The 22,233-nt window shown below is 37.3% G+C and overlaps 1 protein-coding gene across 1 annotated transcript; it reads right to left on the reverse strand.

Annotated features, from left to right (window-relative positions):
* Positions 1-1,180: 1,180 nt before the first annotated feature.
* On the reverse strand, positions 1,181-21,132 carry LOC115441556 (phospholipid-transporting ATPase ABCA1). The gene is given in 30 exon segments (XM_037447078.1): positions 1,181-2,648; positions 2,785-2,887; positions 2,973-3,164; positions 4,109-4,205; positions 4,280-4,437; positions 4,516-4,677; positions 4,759-4,942; positions 5,025-5,149; positions 5,487-5,605; positions 5,975-6,098; positions 6,225-6,350; positions 6,587-6,758; positions 7,246-7,350; positions 7,763-7,972; positions 8,574-8,962; positions 9,040-9,149; positions 9,298-9,439; positions 9,586-9,819; positions 9,909-9,953; positions 9,956-10,303; positions 10,988-11,120; positions 11,295-11,398; positions 12,206-12,418; positions 12,711-12,890; positions 13,215-13,356; positions 14,258-14,368; positions 15,520-15,764; positions 18,408-18,581; positions 20,544-20,800; positions 20,921-21,132. Coding segments are annotated over 30 exon segments (5,103 nt in total). The 3' UTR covers positions 1,181-2,461.
* Positions 21,133-22,233: the final 1,101 nt, after the last annotated feature.

The following is a 22,233-nucleotide window of genomic DNA, read 5'->3' on the forward strand; positions in this document are numbered from 1 at the left end:
AAATTAATAGTAAAAAAATAAAATTAATAGTTAGAAATATGATTTCTACGTTAGTTTCTACATAACATGTATTCCAGTGGTGTAACTAGGTAACCAAGGGCCCACATGCAAAAAATAAACGCGTCCCCCAGTCGAGTGTGTGTAACACAGTAAGAGACCCGGGCGGGAACAAAATGACCGCAATTAAACTTTTTAGTGGGCAAAAAGCTCTGTGATATACATAACATAGGTGTATGTGTACATATTTATGAAATTATCTACATTATTATTACTGAAATAAATTACATTTCATATTATTTGAAATAAATCACCTTGAAATGTCGACCTCATCCAATGTTAATAGATTTCTTTAATCTGTTAACCCAATGTGCTCTAGGCGGAATCACGTAGTAGTTCTGACAATTAGAGCCTTTGCAATTATTTGTATGTTTTTACTCATTGGATGAGCAAATTTACACGTCAGTTAAAAGACTTAATATATCAAAAATTAATCGACTCTACACATTCAACTATCACATATTTCATATTGCAATTAATCTATAGATGTGACCACTGCAAAAGGGTCATTTCGTGTACAAATAAATTCAATAAGTATTTAATAATCTATACTATTATATAAAGCTGAAGAGTTTGTTTGTTTGTTTGTTTGTTTGTTTGTTTGTTTGTTTGTTTGTTTGTTTGAACGCGCTAATCTCAGGAACTATCGGTCCAAACTGAAAAATTCTTTTTGCGTTGGATAGCCCTTTGTTTGTGGAGTGCTATAGGCTATATATCATCACGCTATACCCAATAGGAGCGGAGCAGTAATGGCTAATCTCAGGAACTACCGGTCCAAACTGAAAATTTTTTGCGTTGGATAGCCCTTTGTTTGTGGAGTGATATAGGCTATATATCATCACGCTATGACCAATAGGAGCGGAGCAGTAATGAAACATGTTGCAAAAACGGGGACAATTTATTAGTTATGAAAGCTTCCGTTGCGTGCGCTGCGTAAACGGTTAAAGTTATGCAACAATGATGTATGACGGGATTGTTCCTCTTAAAAGTTCTAAAAATATATTATAAAACAAAGTCCCCGCTGCATCTGTCTGCCTGAACGTGTTAAACTCAAAAACTACCCAACGTATTAAGAGGAAATTTGGTATGGAGACAGTTTGGGACCCTGGGAAGAACATAGGCTCCCGGGAAACTATTACTTTTATAACGGTAAACTTTAGCCTGAAAAACTTTATAACGCGAGCGGAGCCGCGGGCAAAAGCTAGTAATAAATAAAGTTAAATGGCTCCACCCGTATGTTCTATAATACTGTACAGAATTTAATTTATAAACGTTTGTGACGCGCGTATTGAGAGTTAAGCACTCCGGCCGTAACCGTGCGCATCCGTACGTATAGAAATGTATCGGCATCGGATCGGACGAGAAGCGATGTGACGCCACGCTCGCGGCGCGCGCCTGCGCCCGCTCGCGAGCCCCCCGCGCGCTCTCGTCGCAGTCGTGGCGCCGCGCCGGCACGATCGGATTCGGAAGCATACGCTGAGTCTCTCGAGTCCGCTCCCGTTGTATGCATATTAAATTGAAATAAATACTTACCTACTTATTACACTTTTTTATACTGGCTGTTGTCACTGAGCGAAACTTAATATTTAAATAGACCATTATACTAATAATATGATTTAAAAATTTGCAGTATTTTACATCTTGATTTATATGCCTAATGCACGCCAACAACGAATCGATGAATAGAAAGATTATAGGAAACCAAATATGGCAGTCACAATTTGTCCATCTAATATTTTCATAATATTATTGTCATAAAAATATAAAGTATAGGGATGTTGACTATTATTTAATTATAAACTGTGAAGTTCTAATGAATGCAAGAATATTATTATAATAATATCATGAATGTTATCTTCTAAGATGAAAAAGAGACGGCATTCGACAGCAGTGGCGAGAGTTACCGGTAAGGTTTTGCAAGAAAAAGACAAAACATTCACCACTAAATTGTTTGAAGTCTTGTACTTCTGATATATCTAGTTATGTTGTTATTTTTGACATTCTATTTATTAATTACTCGGTTATTACTGTATTGTATGTTATAATTAATTTCCATAATAGTTAACATACTAAGTAGTTAGAATAACAGTCAACATTCCTATTTTATAAATCCAATGATTTGCTAGCTACGCTACACGTGTAAACCCAATCGTCATAAACAGTGTAAACGTATGTAACAAATTGTACCATAAATAGCTGCATATACGTCGGCCGCGTGTAAAAATAGCAAACCAGACTCTTTACTTGCAAACATTACAACAACGAGTTTAGAAATATACAGTGCATTACGCCTTAAGTGCTAACACAAAATTATATTAACTACGCCGTTGAAAACAGATCACTTCCCCTAGATGTTGTTACTTGTTTCATACTGTACTGTACTGTATATTATATAATATAACCTTTAACTGTTTTCCGCACCTGTTTGGAATCTAGTGAACATTAGGAATACTTGTTCTAGTGTTGTTTGCGACACCGAGTAGTCTTCGATGGCGAACTGTTTGCGCGCCTCCTCCATCACGTGGAACACGCGCCACCACGGCAGCTCCGCGTCCTTCAGGTGGTATGTACTGATCCCCAGGTATGTTTCACTATAAACAGTTGAAAAAACTGTTCACATAATGTCATCAATCTCAGTCATAAAACAGGCCTTAGTATTAAATATCATTATATTGTTTATTAAAAAAACGTAACGTTATATATTTTACAAATTAAAGGCATACTTACGAAAGTTTTGCATTACTAAAATTTTCCATTATGTAGTTATTAATTTTAGATACTTCGGCATCTCTATCTGCACCAGATTTACATTTAACTACAACAGTATAACCTGGAAATAAAATGTTTCAATTATAATTTAATAATCAGTAGATGCTGATTATTCTTAAGATATATATTTTTTTGTTTTCCATTACCCTGTGAGAACTTGGTCTTGAGATGCTGCAGCGGGCCGAGGCAGTAGAGCCGGCCGTTGACCATGATGGTGAGCCGCGAGCACAGCGCCTCGCACTCCTCCATGCTGTGTGACGTCAGCACCACGCTGCGGCCCGCCACCGCCGCCTCGTTCACGCACGCCCACACCAGCCGCTTGGACGCGGGGTCCATGCCTGCTCACACACGTACACCGTCACTGACGACACACACACACGCACACGCACGCCCACACCAGCCGCTTGGACGCGGGGTCCATGCCTGCTCACACACGTACACCGTCATTGTCGACACACACACACACACGCCCACACCAGCCGCTTGGACGCGGGGTCCATGCCTGCTCACACACGTACACCGTCACTGTCGACACACACACACGCACACACACACACGCACACACACACGCACACACACACACACGCACGCCCACACCAGCCGCTTGGACGCGGGGTCCATGCCTGCTCACACACGTACACCGTCACTATCGACACACACACACGCACACACACGCACACGCACGCCCACACCAGCCGCTTGGACGCAGGGTCCATGCCTGCACACACACGCACACGCACGCCCACACCAGCCGCTTGGACGCAGGGTCCATGCCTGCACACACACGTACACCGTCACTGTCGACACACACACACACGCACGCCCACACCAGCCGCTTGGACGCGGGGTCCATGCCTGCTCACACACGTACACCGTCACTATCGACACACACACACGCACACACACGCACACGCACGCCCACACCAGCCGCTTGGACGCAGGGTCCATGCCTGCACACACACGCACACGCACGCCCACACCAGCCGCTTGGACGCAGGGTCCATGCCTGCACACACACGTACACCGTCACTGTCGACACACACACACACGCACGCCCACACCAGCCGCTTGGACGCAGGGTCCATGCCTGCTCACACACGTACACCGTCACTGTCGACACACACGTACACCGTCACTGTCGACACACACGTACACCGTCACTGTCGACACACACACACACACACACACACACACACACACACACACACGCGCGCACGCGCACACACACACGCACACGCACACGCACACGCACACGCACACACACACACACACACACACTTACCCGTCGTCGGCTCGTCCAGGAATATCAGCGGCGAGTCGCCGAGCAGCGCGACGGCCGTGCTGATCTTGCGCTTGGTACCGCCGCTGCACTCGTGCACCTGTCGCACGCGAGGCAAGCGTTATCATTTCACACAGTGGGCACAGGGACACACTGGCACACGCACGACATTACCTTCTTGTCGTAGTGCTTGATGAAGCCCAGCGTGGTGGCGAGGTGCAGCGCCCTGGCGGCCCCCACCGCGGCAGGGATGCCTCGCAGCAGGCAGAAGATGCGCAGCGTCTCGCGGCCGGTGAGGTTGTCGAACAGTGCGTCGAACTGCGGGCAGTACCCTGCGGCAGTGGGCGCGTGATCAGTCAGTAAGTCAGTACAGTGTACACTGTGGGTGCAGTGCAGTGCAGTGCACTCACCGATGAGCCGGTGCACGTCGCGTACGTGTCCGCGCAGAGAGTATCCGTGCACGAACGCGTCGCCGGCGGAGATGCGCGCGTCGCCGGTGAGCATGCGGAACGTGCTCGTCTTGCCGGCGCCGTTCACGCCCAGCAGCCCGAAGCACTCGCCCTTGCGCACCGCTGCGACACAACGCACAAGTCATGAGCCACCCGCCGTCCACACGCCACCACACGCCTCACACACACACCGCCACCACTCACCGAACGTGAGCCGGTTCACCGCCAAGAACTGCTTGTAGTACTTGGTGAGGTCCCTGCACACGAGGCTGTGAAGAGGCAGTTCAGCTAGTGTCAGTTGACGGACGTGCTGCCTCTCTGCAACAACATCACTGTCCTCATCCTCCGGAGCTGGAGGCGCTGGCTGGGGTTTTCGTGGATGTAGCGCCTGTTATAAATATTATTATCGCATGACATTGTTGACCTTTGACATAATTAAAAGTCTATTACATTGATAATTCAATTATTACCTTGTTTAAAAATCCGTATTCTTTGATAAGAAGTGCACTAAATGACACAATACCGACGACAAACATGATAAACAAATACCGACCGATGCCCGGTTCGCTCCATTTAAAATATGGGTCGTCCTCGACTGCAAAAATAGACGAGTCATGTTCATTATGATTAAGTTAATGGTTTATAACGTTAATTAATGTTTTGTATTTTTTCAGATATCAGTAATCATTCATTGGTGCATATTTTTAACAGACTAATTTATAACAGATTGGGAAAAAAACAGGGACTTTTATTGTTAATATAATGGCTGGATTTGAATATAATTATTTTAAAATTTATTACCTAAGGCTGATGACTTATTCGTATAATACTAGGTGATACTCATACGAGTCAACCTCTAAAAATCAAGGGAAATTTTGATTTCAATGTACAATAAAAGCATAGTTGATTTCCACACCCCAAGACTCACTTACTGCAACACACGGAGATGTTGAGCTTGTGGCATACGGTGTGCCGCGTGCAGTTGTCGATGTGTAATTGTTCGCACAAGCCGTCGCAAGCCAGCATAGAAAATGACGAGACGCTCATGTCCCTATAAATAATTATGAACAAAAAAAATTTATCCCCATGGCCCATTTCCATAATAACGGGCTGATCTTATTAGTCGCAAATCTGATGACCGGACTCGATTTTGCTACCGAGACGAAGCCGGGACGGGTCGCTAGTATAGTATAAATAAATAGTGACTAGATGCAAGAAAACATGATTTTTAGATACCTTTTGTAGCGCTTCTGGTGTAATAATAAATGATATTTATAATCAGAAGAAAGACAAGGAATCACGCAAAACTGGTCACGAAACTCTGAGCAAATTCAGATAGATACATAAAAATAATACGATCACACGAATTGAAAACATGCTACTTTTTTTTGCTAATCGGTTCTTTCACTAGTATACTTACCTAAAACACCTGCTAATGCAGTAAATAGGCAGTGGCGCGAATATCCAATCAAACAAATGTGCATAAAATGGACTACCGACTTCAGGCAGGCGCAAGACTTCGGTTATTAAAAATGGCATGCATCCTGAAACGACAAAACAAAAAAAAATAATTTAGTCTCTAGACGGTTCTCATTTTATGTAACAACACAACTAAACAAAAACAGAATTATTTAAAATGAGGACTGCATGAAAATTGAGTGATTCATTACCTGTAAATATGTTCATAAAACACATTTTTGAAAATCCTGTTGCAGCTGCTTCAAAACAGAATGATGCCAGATAATGTATAGGTATTGTGGCCAATGAGAATACCACCAAAACCAGTAGCACTCTGCCTGTAAAACAAGAAATATTCAAATCGCTGATATGGACAAATTCCTCAACTAAACCTCGTCCATTCCTGTATTCTTTAGCATCACTAAATGTTTCTTATATTATAATAATTAGAAGGTGGAGAAGCCGTCAAATATAATCGACTTCGAATATCAGTTTTTCTTAGTCAAAAGACACCGCCTTTTCAACGTGCCAATTGATATGACCTGAACTTTTCCAAGACTTGAAAGTAACGTACCTAATTCCTCTGGCGTGGCCAGAGTGCTCTCCTGAAAGCAGGCGAGCGTCAGTATAATGCACAGGTATACCAGGAACAACCACACCCAGTCCCACAGCAGGGCAGTGCCCCACATGATAGCCGGCCGGACGCCGGACACGCGTTGTAATAGCTTCGCACCGCTTATGCGCTCCTGGTAATTTACAGATACAAATTATAATGATGGCTCTTTTTAACCGATTGAAAAGGAGGAAAGGTTATTTATATGTGGTAAAACATTATTTTATGTTTTTCAGGCATCATTTTTTAACCCATGTTTCCATCAAAATTATTTAATTTCGTAAAGTTTCTGAAAGGATCTATTTTAATTTCATTGGCATACAACCAAGGTCTCAATTAGATGTGTTTTATAAGTAAAACATTTGAATAAAACTCAGCCGACTCAAAAACCTTTACAATTGAAAAAAAAATATCGAACTTTATATATGGGTTAATAAGAAATACTTTTTTGAGTCGATGCCTAATTTAAACTACTAGCTAAACTAAGTAAATAAATATTTAATTTAATTTTTTTTAGATACATTACACTATACTTGATCATTAGATATAGGAGTACTTTACTTGTTGACAAACATTAGAAAAAACTGGCTCGAAACTAGTATATAATATATAAAGCATACCTTGATAACAAACAGTACTAGAAATGATGTTACGAAGGCCAAGCAAAAACCAATGTTAAACGCGAACTGGAAACCCATACTGCTACCGGTCGCCATAACTCGAACCTGCAATGTGAAGACTAAGATGAGAAAATGAAATGATACATTGAAAGAAAGCAACAAAGAAAAAGGGTCAGTTGGGATAGATGGCAACGTAATGTCTACTTCTACCATAAAACAGTATTGCACATGCTCTATTGTTTCGGTCGGACATCGTCATTGGTGAGTATCGGACTTAATATCTTATGTACTAAGATGACGATTGCCGAGGGCAGTGAAATACCAACGAGTGCTTCGAAAAGTTCTGAAGGGTATTATTATTGTTAAGGGCGGTTGTATCACTAATTATCAGGCGAGAGAAGCGTTTGTCTAATCATAAGTTGTATGAAAAAAAATAATTAAAAAGGTAATTTTCCAATTAAGAATTTTCGTGAGACATCACAATTACGAGATTTTAAATGAAATTAAAATAATTTACCAAATTCTCTATAGAGTATGGCAGTGGATGATTGACAATTTTGAGAGTGCTGCCGGGGGAGACAGCTTGCAACATAGCGTTGTTGACGAGCGCCAGCGATATGGCGGAGTCGTGGTAGCCGTAGTTGCTGAACCACGCCGTGATGTTGTGTTGGCCGAACGTGGCCCCGGTCAGCACTTCATATCGAACACGTGGTAAGTCTTTTTCGCTCTAAAAATGCACACAACATAATTTAGTTATGTGTTAATTGTTTTATAATTCTTCCACTTTTAGAAACAAATTAATCTGATATTGCGCATGATTTATTAATTTTATATACTGCAGGTAAAGTTAAACGAGGGATGTATTTATAAATAACAATAATGAGTAAAAGAGAAAACACTAATGGAATTTTCATAGTTTCACAATTATCTGAGAACAGCCTGTAGATTAACAGAACAAGAAGTAGATAAACTGAAGAATAATTTTGCACGATCTGGTCCGAATAGTATTATTTTAGTAGTATTTTATTGAAGTCGAACACGTTATATTATGTTTTATGAATATTTCTGATGATAATGAAATACTGTAAGTGTAGAAGGGTTCACTAATTCCCTCGTTTAATATTACATACTGTGTATTTGCACTCAACCAAAAATTCATTAATGTACAATCAATTATTACTTCCAAAAGCAAATGATCCGAAAAAAAAATTATTATGTTGGCACCAGGTGGTTATGTATTTTAAATGAATAAGTCTCAAATTAAGATACACATAGTAAAGCAAACAATAAGCATTATTTCACAGCAAAGGAATGTAAAATGTCCAAACCAGTTTCAAATAAAATTTCCCCAGGTCCATTGTGCCGACATCCGTGATGGTCATTCCGGGGTACTGCGAAGATTTAAAATAATCTTTGTATGCTAGCATAGTTTTTGCTTCTAATGTGCCGTCTGCAAAATTATTTGCGTGGGCCATAATTGTTTGTGTAGTCTTGAAACCGCTTTCCAAACTGAGCGTCAGCGCGGGTAGTTGCGACATGAACTTCCATGATCTTGATATTATGACGGACAGGATAATGTTGATAACCGGACTCGCAAACTGTATGAATGCTATTAGTTTATTCCTCATCGTGTTATATGCCAACTTTAAAAACATAGCTTTTATGTGATTTTTAAGGAGTTTGAAACCCCGCACTTTTTCTATAGGCTCGCTGTCCACTGGAATTGATTAAGAAACCATGTTTAATTACACAATTATACGAAAAATCTAGTTTGTGATACTGATGGGATCATACTTGATTCGTGAAACTCTCCATCCATCGGTACAACAGCACTCTCATTGTAAGTTACTATGTGATTGTTCCTGACTGCTGAAGAATTCTCTGTGCAGTCTTCGGCACCAGCCCTGCAAGACAAAGTTATTTCTCAAACAGGATATATCTAGATTGTTTAGAATTACGATCGAAAATCTTTTAACTGTAATCTTGATATAGGATCATAACTTAAACAGCCATATTTTTCGTTACTTCCAAGCCTAATAGGTTTTTACTTACTTCATAAATACTTCCTCTAGACTGGTGACTGAGAGGCCGTAGCTTGATATATGTAACGAATCTTTTTTGTCTTCCAATTCTTTTAACAAATCAGGAAATTTACTGACATAATCGTTCGGTAAAATGTAAGTTAATTCGGACCCTGAAAATTTTAAAATATTTTAGTAATTATGCAAATATTTTTTTTGAGTGTCATGTTAATTAACATTGTAAAATTGCTTTTTATCAAATATTTCCACATCATTTAAGTCAAAAGAACATACGAATAAAAAATCACTGCATAAATACCTATATTCGTATTTTCGGAAAGATCAGGCACGTGAGATTTGAAAAACCTGGTGACGTCATCAACGACACAGCCTTCGTCCTTGACAACGGTGAGCTTGTAGCCGACCCCGTAGTGCCGCTTGAGGAAGTAGGGCGTGCCGACGCACTGCAGCCGGCCGCCCGCCATGATGGCGATGCGGTCCGCCAGCACGTCCGCCTCGTCCATGAAGTGCGTGGTGAGGATCATGGTGCGTCCTGCGGGCGTGGGCGCGTATAGTGAGTGTACAGTGTGCGGGCAGTGTGCAGTGTGTGGCGCGTGTCGCGTGCGGAGTGCGGTACGGTACCTCTCTTCTCCTTCTGCAGCAGGTCCCAGAGCGCGCGGCGCGCGGCGGGTCGAGCCCCGAGGTGGGCTCGTCCAGCAACACCACGCGCGACGCGCCGCACATGGCGCAGCCCACCGACAGCCGCCGCTTCTGCCCGCCCGACAGCGTCGACGACAACGCGTCTCGCTTCTCCTCTAACTCTAGCACCTTTATGAAGTGATCCACTTCCTTTTTTAAGTTATTTTGGGACACGCCTTTTAATCTAGAATAGAATATAATATGTTCCGCAATCGTGAGGTCCGGGAAGAGGACATTGTGTTGCGGACAAATACCGAGTGATTTTCGTGCTAGTTCAGTCTCTGTTACTATATTATACCCGTTTATTGTGGCCGAACCAGATGTCGGTGGCACCATACCTAAAATCATTCGAAAATAATTACCTTATTTAATCATGTTACTATATAAATAAATTGGTATAAATGCCCTAAAGGAATAGGTTCCTCAATAATGAATAACTTCTAACTTAATATTTAGAAACACTTATCAACAAGTATAATGCCATAATATTAGGACAACATTATGCGCTTCCGTGTCAGAGCGTCCAAGTTAGCAGAAAGTATTACTTATTATAGAATTTTGTAAATGTCGATTTGGGGATTACGGATCATGAAGATTTTATTAATCTCGTATTCATTGTTCTATGAAGTGTAATTTAATATTTTTTAATAGTCTAATGTTATTACTAGTATCTCTAGAGTAAATATTTTCTAATATGGAAAACACCATAGCTTCTTTAAAAAAAGAAAGGTTTGATGATGGATACATAAATATAAATTAGAGGTATATTCTATTTACCGGTTTTAAAGTTCAAGGACGAATCTCAATTTTCATTCTTATTGTTAATTGAAATCGTCTTAACATCATAATCAGATTTCAAAACTTCGAGCATCTATTCCACTTCTATTCTAATAAATTTAATTTACATACATATTTGAAACTATGTAGGCACTACTTACTTAAACGAAATGTGATTTGATTGGTTATTATATAAATGTAACTTATAAAGAATATACTCGTGTTCGCGTTAGTACATTACATACCCGTAAGCATTGATATTGTTGTGGTTTTTCCAGCTCCGTTGTGACCCAGCAGTACTGTGATTTCATTTTCGTATATTCTTAAGTTTAAGTTATCGACAGCTTTTTTGCGGCCTTTATAAATTTTGTTTAAGTTCTAAAAGACAAAACAACGCCCAAACAATAATTTACCACGAGGGAGAAAAAAATGTTACATCAATTAATTATAGTGTAAATTTAGAAACATTAATGTCAACAGCAAAAATACAAATCAAGTCTGTCCGATCTGGTGCCGCATATATAATAATTTACACAACAGAAATGATCTTACTTGAATGTTGACGCCCATGGAGACCCCCTTTGGCTCCTCATCGTGTACCACCTTCAGCAGAGCGTCATTATATGCCGTGTCACTCACTTCTTTTCTTCTCGACACTATGGAATACCAACAATATTATTTCTTACTAATATTACAAATGCGAAAGGGTTTGAAAATGTTTGGATCTAAAGAAATTGGATGTTTGTATGTTCTTTAAAAGTAAACGCATTTGAATGAACTTTTGCACACGTATACTATGTCTTAGATTACCACATATGTTACTTTTTATTCCGGTAATTTACTCCCAATGGGAAATAATAAAAATTTATAATTTTTTATTTTAAATAGTTGGCGCTGACGCCGGTCAGTATTTCACGGACGTTTATAGCTGGAAAGCATTTTCACGCGGGCGTAGCCGCGAGTAATACCTAGTCATAAAGTTTTTTTATACGAAATTAAACAGGTATTTCTACGACATATAGATTTTTATTGCGTCCGAAGAGTAGCTTTCCTAGAGTAAATTTAAATGTTTTTTCCAAGATACAGGCACTTGCGCACCCCGCGACCTTCAATATTAAGGAAAGAGTCGAATGGCAGGGTTTTAGTGGGAAAGACGGCTTATACCGGCGAATCCGGCAGAAATCCGTAGAAGGATTTACTCGTGTTAAAAAAAGATTTTTATTTAAGACTAAGGCTTATTATTTTATTACGAATGTATCATAAAAAGTTGTGAACTTTGCCCAAGGTAAATTATTCGTAGAAAAAACAAACCAGTTTGCGATCATTGCTATTAAGATTTATATTAAGTATATTGTCAGTTGATAATATTAACTTGTTTTTATTTTATTTATAAAATAATTATTTCCCACGTTTTACATTATAATGGGGTTACTAACATTAAAACAGATATACTAAAAACTTACCATCAATTCTGGATCTATTCGGCATCCAAAAACGCTTTGTGAAAGGAAAATACCATGGTAAAGGCACTCCGTACAAGCCAGGTCGTATTTTCTCCACGTACATGGCGATCAACATGTACAAAATAGTATCTAGTATCAACATGAGTACTACGTGGCCCGGCTGGAACTGATCGTGGTACGATATTGGCGTGAACAGCTGGCTCCATTGCAACCCTGACAAAATGCATCATTTTAGATCATCATTTTATTTTAGATGTTCATTTTAAATTTTGATTTTTTACCTTTTTACTACTAAGTTTTATATGTATTAGTTCGTCTCGCATATTTATACACGTATATTGCCAAATTTTTCATATTAATTTTAATTATAACTAAGATGTCGTGTGAATACCATACTGTTAATTATTTTGATTTAAATATAATATATGCCTATACATACGGGACGTAATATTTTGTTTGCATATAATTCATTGTATATGTAACTTTTAATGTTTTTTTTTATTACCTTTGGACGTCCCTTCACAAATGATGATCATTTGAAACGCATAGCCCATGGCCGTGTTTGATATGAGACTGAGGGCCAGCTTTGTAGACAGACTGATGTCTTCATACAGAGATTGTGTTAGCATAAATACGGCGTAAGTCGAGAACCACGCTAGTCCCATAAACGATGCTGCGGTATTGGCTGCAATCACCACATATAGATATACTTAACTGTGTCAAGACTGCCAGGTTCATAGTGTGAAATAAATCATATTTTTTCCTCAAGAATTTTCCTTTACAACTTGATATCAAATCAAATAGGTAAATTGTACAAAGTAACGTACTTAAACATTTTATTAGTCACCAAGCTGAAGCGATCATTGTAGTTAATGTCCAATGTACAAATTGAGATTATAATAGAACAGAACTTTACATAGTCTTTTTCATTATTGTTTTAAATTTTTCACTATCACATGGTTTCTAGCCAAGGCTGGGGTATACTGAATTAATTTTCAAGAAAACTTACCCCTCGTAAAGAAAACGCTAACCATAAAAGCGAACGCTAACGATGCTATCACATACAGCAGCATAAAGAACAGAAGCACCGACCAAGGTATGAACGTGAGCACGGCGTAGCCCTCGCCGTCCTTAGTGCGGTTAAACGGTATCTAAAACATCATTATATCAGTGCATGTACTAGTAGGTACACCAGGGTATAGCGCTCTAGAACATGCTTAGGGGCCGTTCACGTATTACGTAACACAATTTTTGAAGATTTTTTAACCCCCCACCCCGCCATGTAACGCGCCGTAACGTTTTCGTGTACGCCAATACCCCCCCCCAAAGTTAGGTAATAAGTACTTGAACGGCCCCATATCTCAATTACTCATTGCTGGTGGTAGGATATATTTTATATCCGCTCAGATAGCGACCACCGTATACAAGGTGTTAAAAACCCGCCATAGTGGCCCACGTTAGTGTGTCGCGTTTCAGAATCAGCCTGTGTGTATGCGGTTCCAACAGGCCGGTATAATTCTGTCGACTGGCGAGGAGTAATCAACTCTCGTCATTCGACATACTATTGGACTCCACTTCACTTGCCATCAGGTGCATTCGTGTCAATTAGCCGTGTACGTAAATCCGCCAATTATCATCAATTCACTAGCAAACTATTATCTATGTTCGCTTATATGATCAATTAAGTATATACTATTAATTTATTTATCTATAATCGATAGAGTATTGATTTCTATATACTATACGTCCTTAAAAATGTGACCGTTTCCAGGTATTCTCGCATTAGTGTCGAGGCATATTCTTATCTTTAAAAAAAGGCGATCTCAATTTTTTTTAAACAAACTCTTAGTACTGTCTGTTAGGTACAGTAGGACATCCTTCTATAATGTAAATGCTCTTCCGTAAACACTCCACTAATCTGCACATTTAGTACACCTCAAAGAAGTATTTGCACTTCGCAAAACTATTATGAAGGATACGATAAACTATTTACTAAATATTGGTAACTGAAAGAAAGTACAATAAGTATATTTTATAGAGATGAAGAAGTACCTTTAACAAGATGACTATAAGTATGACAGAGATGAGAAGGAATGAGAACTGCTTGATGAACCACGCCAGCCAATGAAGCCACGACGGAAGGCCCATTATAGTCATTGTTTCCTGTTGATAAAAAATATATATATATAAATAGACGCGCCTGTAAGATTGCTGAGGAGCAAATTTTTTACTGAAAGTCTATGGAAGCAATTAACGAGTTTCCAATTACAGTAAATTCTACTAACATAAGAATTATTATTATTAGGGACAAACAGTAAATTTCAATTAGTAGTAAACCGCAAAGATACATGGTATTGAGTACCACAGTCTTCGACAATTTTACTAAATCATAAAAGATGTAATATAATTAAACCGGTATAACGCGATTTTCTGGTTTTCAAAATGTCCGTATTAATGTAATGTAACACGATTCTGCAGTTTCTTAAACGCCCGTTTGACCTAATTAGGTAATGCATTAATAAATTTCAATTAGATTCCCCGCGGATAGATATGGACAAAGCTAATTAGGCTCTATGAAAAATATACAAGCTCTTATAAATCCATATAAAAGCATACAATTCACAAAATTATAATTAAGTAACTCCGAAGTTGTTCTTTTAATTAAATTACGTTCAAAGCTCTAAATAGTAATCGCCTTTGAATTGTTACAGCCGTTGTAATAATATGGCCCTATGAGCCTAATGAATATCTCGACAAACTTGAAATGCATCCTTTAAAATTCGTAAGCTCAGAAAAATTAAAAGAAAAAAAAGAAAGAAGAAAACGCGTTATCGCTACCATCACTTAGGAGGTGATTGGAACGGTTATGATGGTTTCACCGGTCTTATAGCCCAATGTCAACAGTCGGGAGTATAGCATCATCCGAGCGAGCATTAGACCGAGTCCCTAACCCTGTACACCCCACACCGGCATACCAATCAAAACCCGCGGTGGCCTTTTTCAGCGCATACGGGACGGTTCCGGGGTATCAATCATAAATAACCTTGGTCTCGAACTTTGAGATACGAAACAATTCAAACGTTGCTAGAGCATTCCGATGACTTGTTTTACTCTATATTAAATACCTATCCATTTGGATGTCAATTTTAATTTTAATAATACTCAAATAATTCTTATTAAAAAAAATGGTATTTTAAAGCTGTTCCTCTTACTAGTTTTTCTTAAATTCTATTATTAGATGTAAATATTAAAACTAATACAAAACGTGTTTCATATTTAATAATAAGAAAATCAGAGACGAAGTAATAATTTACCTTGAGTTGCAATTCCTTTTCGGCTGTGACGACTCTGACAGTATTGACGAATGTATAAGCGAAACACAACATGATTATCATAGACACAAATCGCTCTAGTGCGATCAGCAGTTGGTCGTCCCTGTATGCGAGTTGGGGCAGACGCTGGAGGTACACCCTAGTATTGATGGGCTTGCCTGATTTGTGCTTTATTATCTCTTGTGATATCGCATGTTGAACAGCCAAGAACATTTCTGGCGAGTAACCTGAGAATTAACATATTTTTGAGTCGTTACAGATAATGAGGAGTTCTTACAGATGGGACACTGATAACACACACCCACTGTCGTTGCTCTGTAATGGCTCTGGAGAAGGAACAAGAGAAGATAGGAAGTTTCTTACGATGGAAGAAAATGTGTATGGTGACCCTTTTCTTTCATCTTAGGAACTATTCCTACTTTAGGACTCGATGTGTGGGTTGCTACCAAGGTGTATACGTAATTGCATATTATGTTTCTCAAATTGATATTAACATCTTCAATAACATCATAAATTGAAACTAGAAACGGAAAATAACACTACCTGCCCAGGCGCAAATTAGCAGTTATATAAATGTTATAATTTATGCATTATAAAATGCCTATCGATCGTGGTACAGACGGGAACAAAGGTCAAACTATTATAATATTACGTTATGTATATGCTGAAAAGTAATGTTTCTCGATAACTAATATTAACCCATCGCCCTAATTGGTTATAGCTTGCACGAAGCGCATCTCATTGTTCATAAGAGCGCCCGATCATATTAGTATACACATACACACACATATTGAATGCCCTAATTAATGTTCTCATTTAGTAAATTGTTGCATGAACATTTTAATAGTACGATTCATTCATAGTATATCTAGTCCACGCAATGTCAAATAGCATAACACAATATAAATTTATAGAGCAGCAACCTATCTATGTATATATTTATTTGGTTCTAGAAATTATAACACGACACTATCCATATTATATTATTAATAAAAAAATGTGACTTCATGATAAATAAATATATTATACAGCATACAGCTTAAATCTACACCACTCCTTGAAGTCATACATATTTACAATGCTTGTCTATATATTTCAGACTACTATCTCTTAATGACAGACGTAAGATGTTCGATATATTTATTATTCGTTTACAAAATTTTCACCAATAGAATAGACTGTTCCGAATTCTTGGAACGTATAAATATCTCGACTCCAAGTAGGTTGCCACGCTCGCATGTCTACAACTGTTGTACGTTACCATTAATTCGCCGTTTATCAAAATGACCAACTACATAATTAGGTGTCTAGATCTTCAAAAATAGATAGGTATATTCAGTGGCAATCTATTCAGTTTTAAAAATAAAATATGTCAGTTTTATGAATCCAGACTTACATAATTCTTTATAATGATACTGTTGGTTTAAATTTGTTAACAACTCATGTTGGCTATTTCTTTTCTCACGAGTTTTTGTTTTTCATTGTTTTTGTATCACCTTTAGTTTTGGCATACTTAAATCAAATTGTATACACCTTTAGTGTAGATTATGTCCGATGTAATATGTTATATAAGTCTTGGTTGCCTGTAACTGTGTAGTGTGATTTGGAGGTTTGTTTTTATTTTGTTATATTTAGTTCTTAATGTAACACCCACTGGCGATCCAATAAATAAAATTAAAATAATGATATTGCTCGTCACACTACTAAAATAGTAATAAATTAGTTGCAATTAAAGAAGCCCGTTGTTCCGTAGGCCGCGTAAAAGACACAGTCTCTTGAACAGGTTCTGTTTGAAATTATTATTATGAAATCCTGTATCGTAAGTATAAGAAGTGGGTACTTTCGGTCCAACGTCAGAACTGAATAATGATTTTGGAGGCTCTATCAAAATCTGTACGGTTGGGGAAATTACTATGGTGGTAGGTCCACTATGTGAGAGCCCCTGTCAATGACAAAAAAATTAGCAGCGTTGCCATATCCCGTAGCGAGGAGATATCGAATGATGAATACATGAATTTATCGGCATCTCATATAAGTACTAAGCGCACACAGTTGTAGTTTATACTTGGATGTACAAATACAACAGCAGTTTGCCCACGCGGGACGAGCTCAAACGGTATGAAAATTTCTAGGAAATAATCACAACACGGTATATAAACATCGCAATACTATAATTAGTGAAGGAAAACTAAACGTAAACGTTAGTTGAGCCATGTTACGTAGATAATACCTATGCCAGACGTAATGAATCATCGTGACGTCACACATTAAATTAGTGTGTAGTGTTTTTTTACTTTCTGGCGCTTTAACATTACAACTCATATTTTTAGAACATTCAATATCATAGTAAGTATAACTCATTTAGATATATTTCGCTTCGTCTGCTACTCGACGCGAATAGAAGAGAAAAAAAAGAAAGCAGTTTACACATCCACTATGCTCTTCCACGTAATGTAACAAATCAAAATGAGAGTTAAACAAGAAATAAAATCAGCTATGATAGAAGACAAACTATTACGATTCTTTTGTGGGTAGTTGTTACCAACACAAGTAGTGTAACATCAGAACTTTATGTGCATAACCTTTCAGCGTAGCTTTATCAATATAAAATTAAACATATGTATTGAGCAGTCATCCATGCGCAACAATTAATCCTTCTGTTCTGGTAATTATATTTATCTAGCTCCTACTCCCTTCCCCCTTCACCCTGTCTTATCCTTTCATTCCTTTTGTATTATGTGCATGCTCTGACGACTCGTAATTGAAACAATGTTTAGCTTTTTGTTTGAAACTTTGTATTGTTTTTAGAGTTGTTCCCTTTTAATAAATAAATAAATAACAATACTCCTTGAGTAGTCAGGTGTACTTACCAGGTGTTTTGCCTCCGTACATGTCTTCGGCATCACGCGGCCCGGGCCGAGGAAATAGTGGAAACAATAAATTAGTTCTCCAACTAGCTCTTATAGGATGTTCCACCATGGGAGTCCTCATCACAGCTGGAAACCTTAACGTGACGGTTATATTGTCCGGCCATTCGGTTGCATCTGAAAATATATGCACCTATAGTATATTGTGCAATAACATAGTACGCATTCATTATTAACGTAGATACGAAGGACGTACGTTGATACTTTTCATACGGTACACTTCAGTCTGAATATCAAAGCAACACTCAAAGGCATCAATGCACAGTTAATTTTGTTACCTGGGTACGCTAATGGTCCCAAAATAGTCAGATAGCTAGATACTTTACTAAATGAGATTATAATAATAACTGCATGATACTGTTAATATATCTCGATTTTTGCGGTATAACACTTAACTTTGCCCTTCGCCAAAAATTACTTAAACTAATACCTATTGTATCATTGATTGTTGCATACATTACTGAAGTACGGCAATAGACTATTGATTGAAACACAACGCATAATAAAATAATCGATATCCATCGGTAACGTGACAGTTTTAGTTTTCTTTGATATTTACAAGGTCTTGTCTTGCCGGAGACAGCACAATGTAAACCATAATAAAAATATCTCGAACGTGTGTTATGACCTTGGGCGTGTGAGTATTGGAAAAATAACTCACACGGAAGAAATCGAGCTACATGCCTACTAAATAATCATATGTTGAACTTTTGACGACATGTTTACCGTTCTCGACAGGAATTAATGAATAAATACATTTTTCTAACAGTCACATGCATAAATCTTGTGTCTAATGCCTTCTGTGGCGCAGGCATCGGAAATTACGTGGGACTTTCAGGCCCACAACATTCACAATTAAAATAAATACTTGTGGGTCTCACAAGCCATTTATCGTTCCGGGGCTGAACCCTCAGTTACACGCTACATATTGGATTAAGCCCCTACTACGCCATGTAATCTATCAATGATATTTCTGATATTCAAATATTTTTAAGTGTTCGGAAACATAACGTTTGGTTTCATGTCATGTTATGCATAGGTAAGGCTAGTGTTAAACTTCTCTGATTAGAATAGAATAGTTGTATTCGTCTGCTATAATTTACTAAATAATGTATAGCATTGCGTCGAGCCGCATCAACACGCGTACGAAATAAGTGCGATTCGATGCGGCGCGCCTCGACTTTACTCTAGTCGTCGCACCTTATGTGTGAGATTAATAAGTCAAACGAATTAAAAATCGATGGTCTCATAGTTAATTTGAGGAGAATGTATAGTTACCTACCCTTAACCTCATTATCGCTGATTATATCATCTAGTTAGTACCCTAATAATGGTTATCACCAGTATTAAATGATTTTGCGTTACCGCATCAATACGAAAGTATTAAGTGGATTCGAAGTTAAGATTCGTTCGATTTATTCACATACAGTCCTACAAAGTTGATAAAAAGCGGAGTTTAGGAACTCATAAAAACTTTTTCTGCCAGTATCATGAAGTTACGAAGTTACGAGCGAAGCTAATGAAGTGTCGTAACAATAGCAAAAACTCGCGCAACTATAAAAATTGCCGCTCTAGATCTGATTCCCTATATTTTGCATATATCATGACTGTGAGATTCTTAAATTTTTTAGGTTTTCATTATTATGTAAATACAAAAATATATTAAAGTACATTGTTATAAAACATCAGTGACTTTAGCATCTTTCTTTCAGGTTGCTATGGTTTCGATAGAATCCCATCCTTATTGATTTCTGAATATATTAAAGTAAATGATTCATAATGTTTAAAAAAGTGTAATTGATGTGATTAACATTGAAATTTTATACTTTTTCTACTTTTACAAGGCCTATAGAATAGTTAGACAATAGGTAAAATGATAATTTAATTTTCAATTATTAAACAACTTGCCTGTAGCACAATAAAAGAATCCACAATATTAAAAGCATACAATTTTTTTTTATATATTTTTGTTAATATCATTTGGTGTATGTAATTATTCTACGATTTAGAGTGTGATTTCAGTATATTCTAGATGTATTTATATATGAATGTATAATTTAATATAAAATAACTACTTACTCGCCATTGCATCATCAAATTGGATTCCAACTAGTATTTTGTTCATAGCATTGGGTTGTGTGAGAGCCAGCTCCATATCATTTGCATTTTTATAGCCTTTAGGTTGAGGTAGCACATTAGAATCAAATAAGAATGAAAATAGAAAGCTGAAATTATCATCAGCCACCATAGCAATTGCATCCCTAGTAACATTTCTAGTTAAAGGATTCTCAGGTGAAAATGCCAATGTTCCTGTTTTAGCTGTAGTGAGATTTCCCCTAAAAAAATATCATATTATATATGTTGATCACAAATATAATTTCCAATAAGAAATTTACTTCATTATTTTTTTAGGCTTTCACAAAATTTTAAATTATATTATGGTAGAAATTACTTACAGATTTCTTCCACTTATATTAAAGTATGTAGGTTGAAAAGACTGATAAGATATTGCTGGTTTTGATTGAGGATTCACAAGGCATCTTGTTAATATTAAAAACAATGAGAATATCACTGGTGATGCTATTTCAAAAATTGTTTGCCATTTGTGTCGTTTTTGAAGTAGGATGTTTTTCCATATAAGTAATTTCAGTTTCTCTAATGCAGACATAGTGTTATGATTTGGATATCTAAAAAAGATGCTTATTACATATTTATTATACAAACTTTTAAATAGCTATGATTTCTTCTACTATTGTTGTATGTTAATAAATAAAATACAGGTCTATAGCACTATATTATTAGTTATGCTAAAATAATTTATATTCTTAATAATGAGTTTACCTGGAAAGGCAAAAAAAATCCTTGTAACAAAATCTCTACAAATTTGCAAATGTTATAATTATTTGAACTGATAATTTTCTAGAGACAATTATATTGTTTATAAAAAAAATATATTTTAACTTTATTACAATCTAATTTTTTTATGCAAGTTATAAAGGGTTTCTGAGTTGCTTGTGTATTTTTTATGGGTAGATCGATTAACAAAAATTATGTATTTTTAAATGTTGTCGATTATAAGAGTGTATATAACATTAAAATAAATATTGAGTCATATAACAAGTCGGTACAAGCTACTCTATTTAACACGTAAATCAATGAAATCTCTTAAATTAAAATATGTTCAAAGCAGTATGGGTATTACCTGTGTAGGCATATTCAACAGAAAACACAGTATTTTCAGTGAAAATAACGTTGGCCAGATAAAATGTTCTACATATTTAACACTAAAATATTTATTATTTATTATTCCATCTTAGCAGTAATTTAAATGTACTCAATCAGATGTCACTGAAAGAAAAACTGAAAATTATTATTGGTCAACCGTCAGTAGTCCGGTTTCTAACATAGAGTAAGTAATATACTACGTAAGAAGAGGCGGCACTTAGTACATTGAATTTGAGCTCACGCACACATACGTGAGCCCAGTAGAATTACATTTTGTACCAACATTACGCAGAAAAAATGATACGCAAGGCTGCCAACTTACTATAAATCTGCTCGTTTCTAGGAACGTTCCTTATTTAATCGATATTATCGATAATTTTGTATCGACAGCTTTATATCGATAAAAATTGCTGACCATAAATCTTACACTGGTATAAATTATGATTGAATTTAGAATATTAAAAATAAAACGTCCACAATTTTTAATAATTCCCTTTATTTAATTAGAAAATACACAATATTATCACGTAAATTTCTTATGTAT

The sequence above is a fragment of the Manduca sexta genome, unplaced genomic scaffold, assembly GCF_014839805.1.
Source record: "Manduca sexta isolate Smith_Timp_Sample1 unplaced genomic scaffold, JHU_Msex_v1.0 HiC_scaffold_57, whole genome shotgun sequence".
Classification (NCBI taxonomy): domain Eukaryota; kingdom Metazoa; phylum Arthropoda; class Insecta; order Lepidoptera; family Sphingidae; genus Manduca; species Manduca sexta.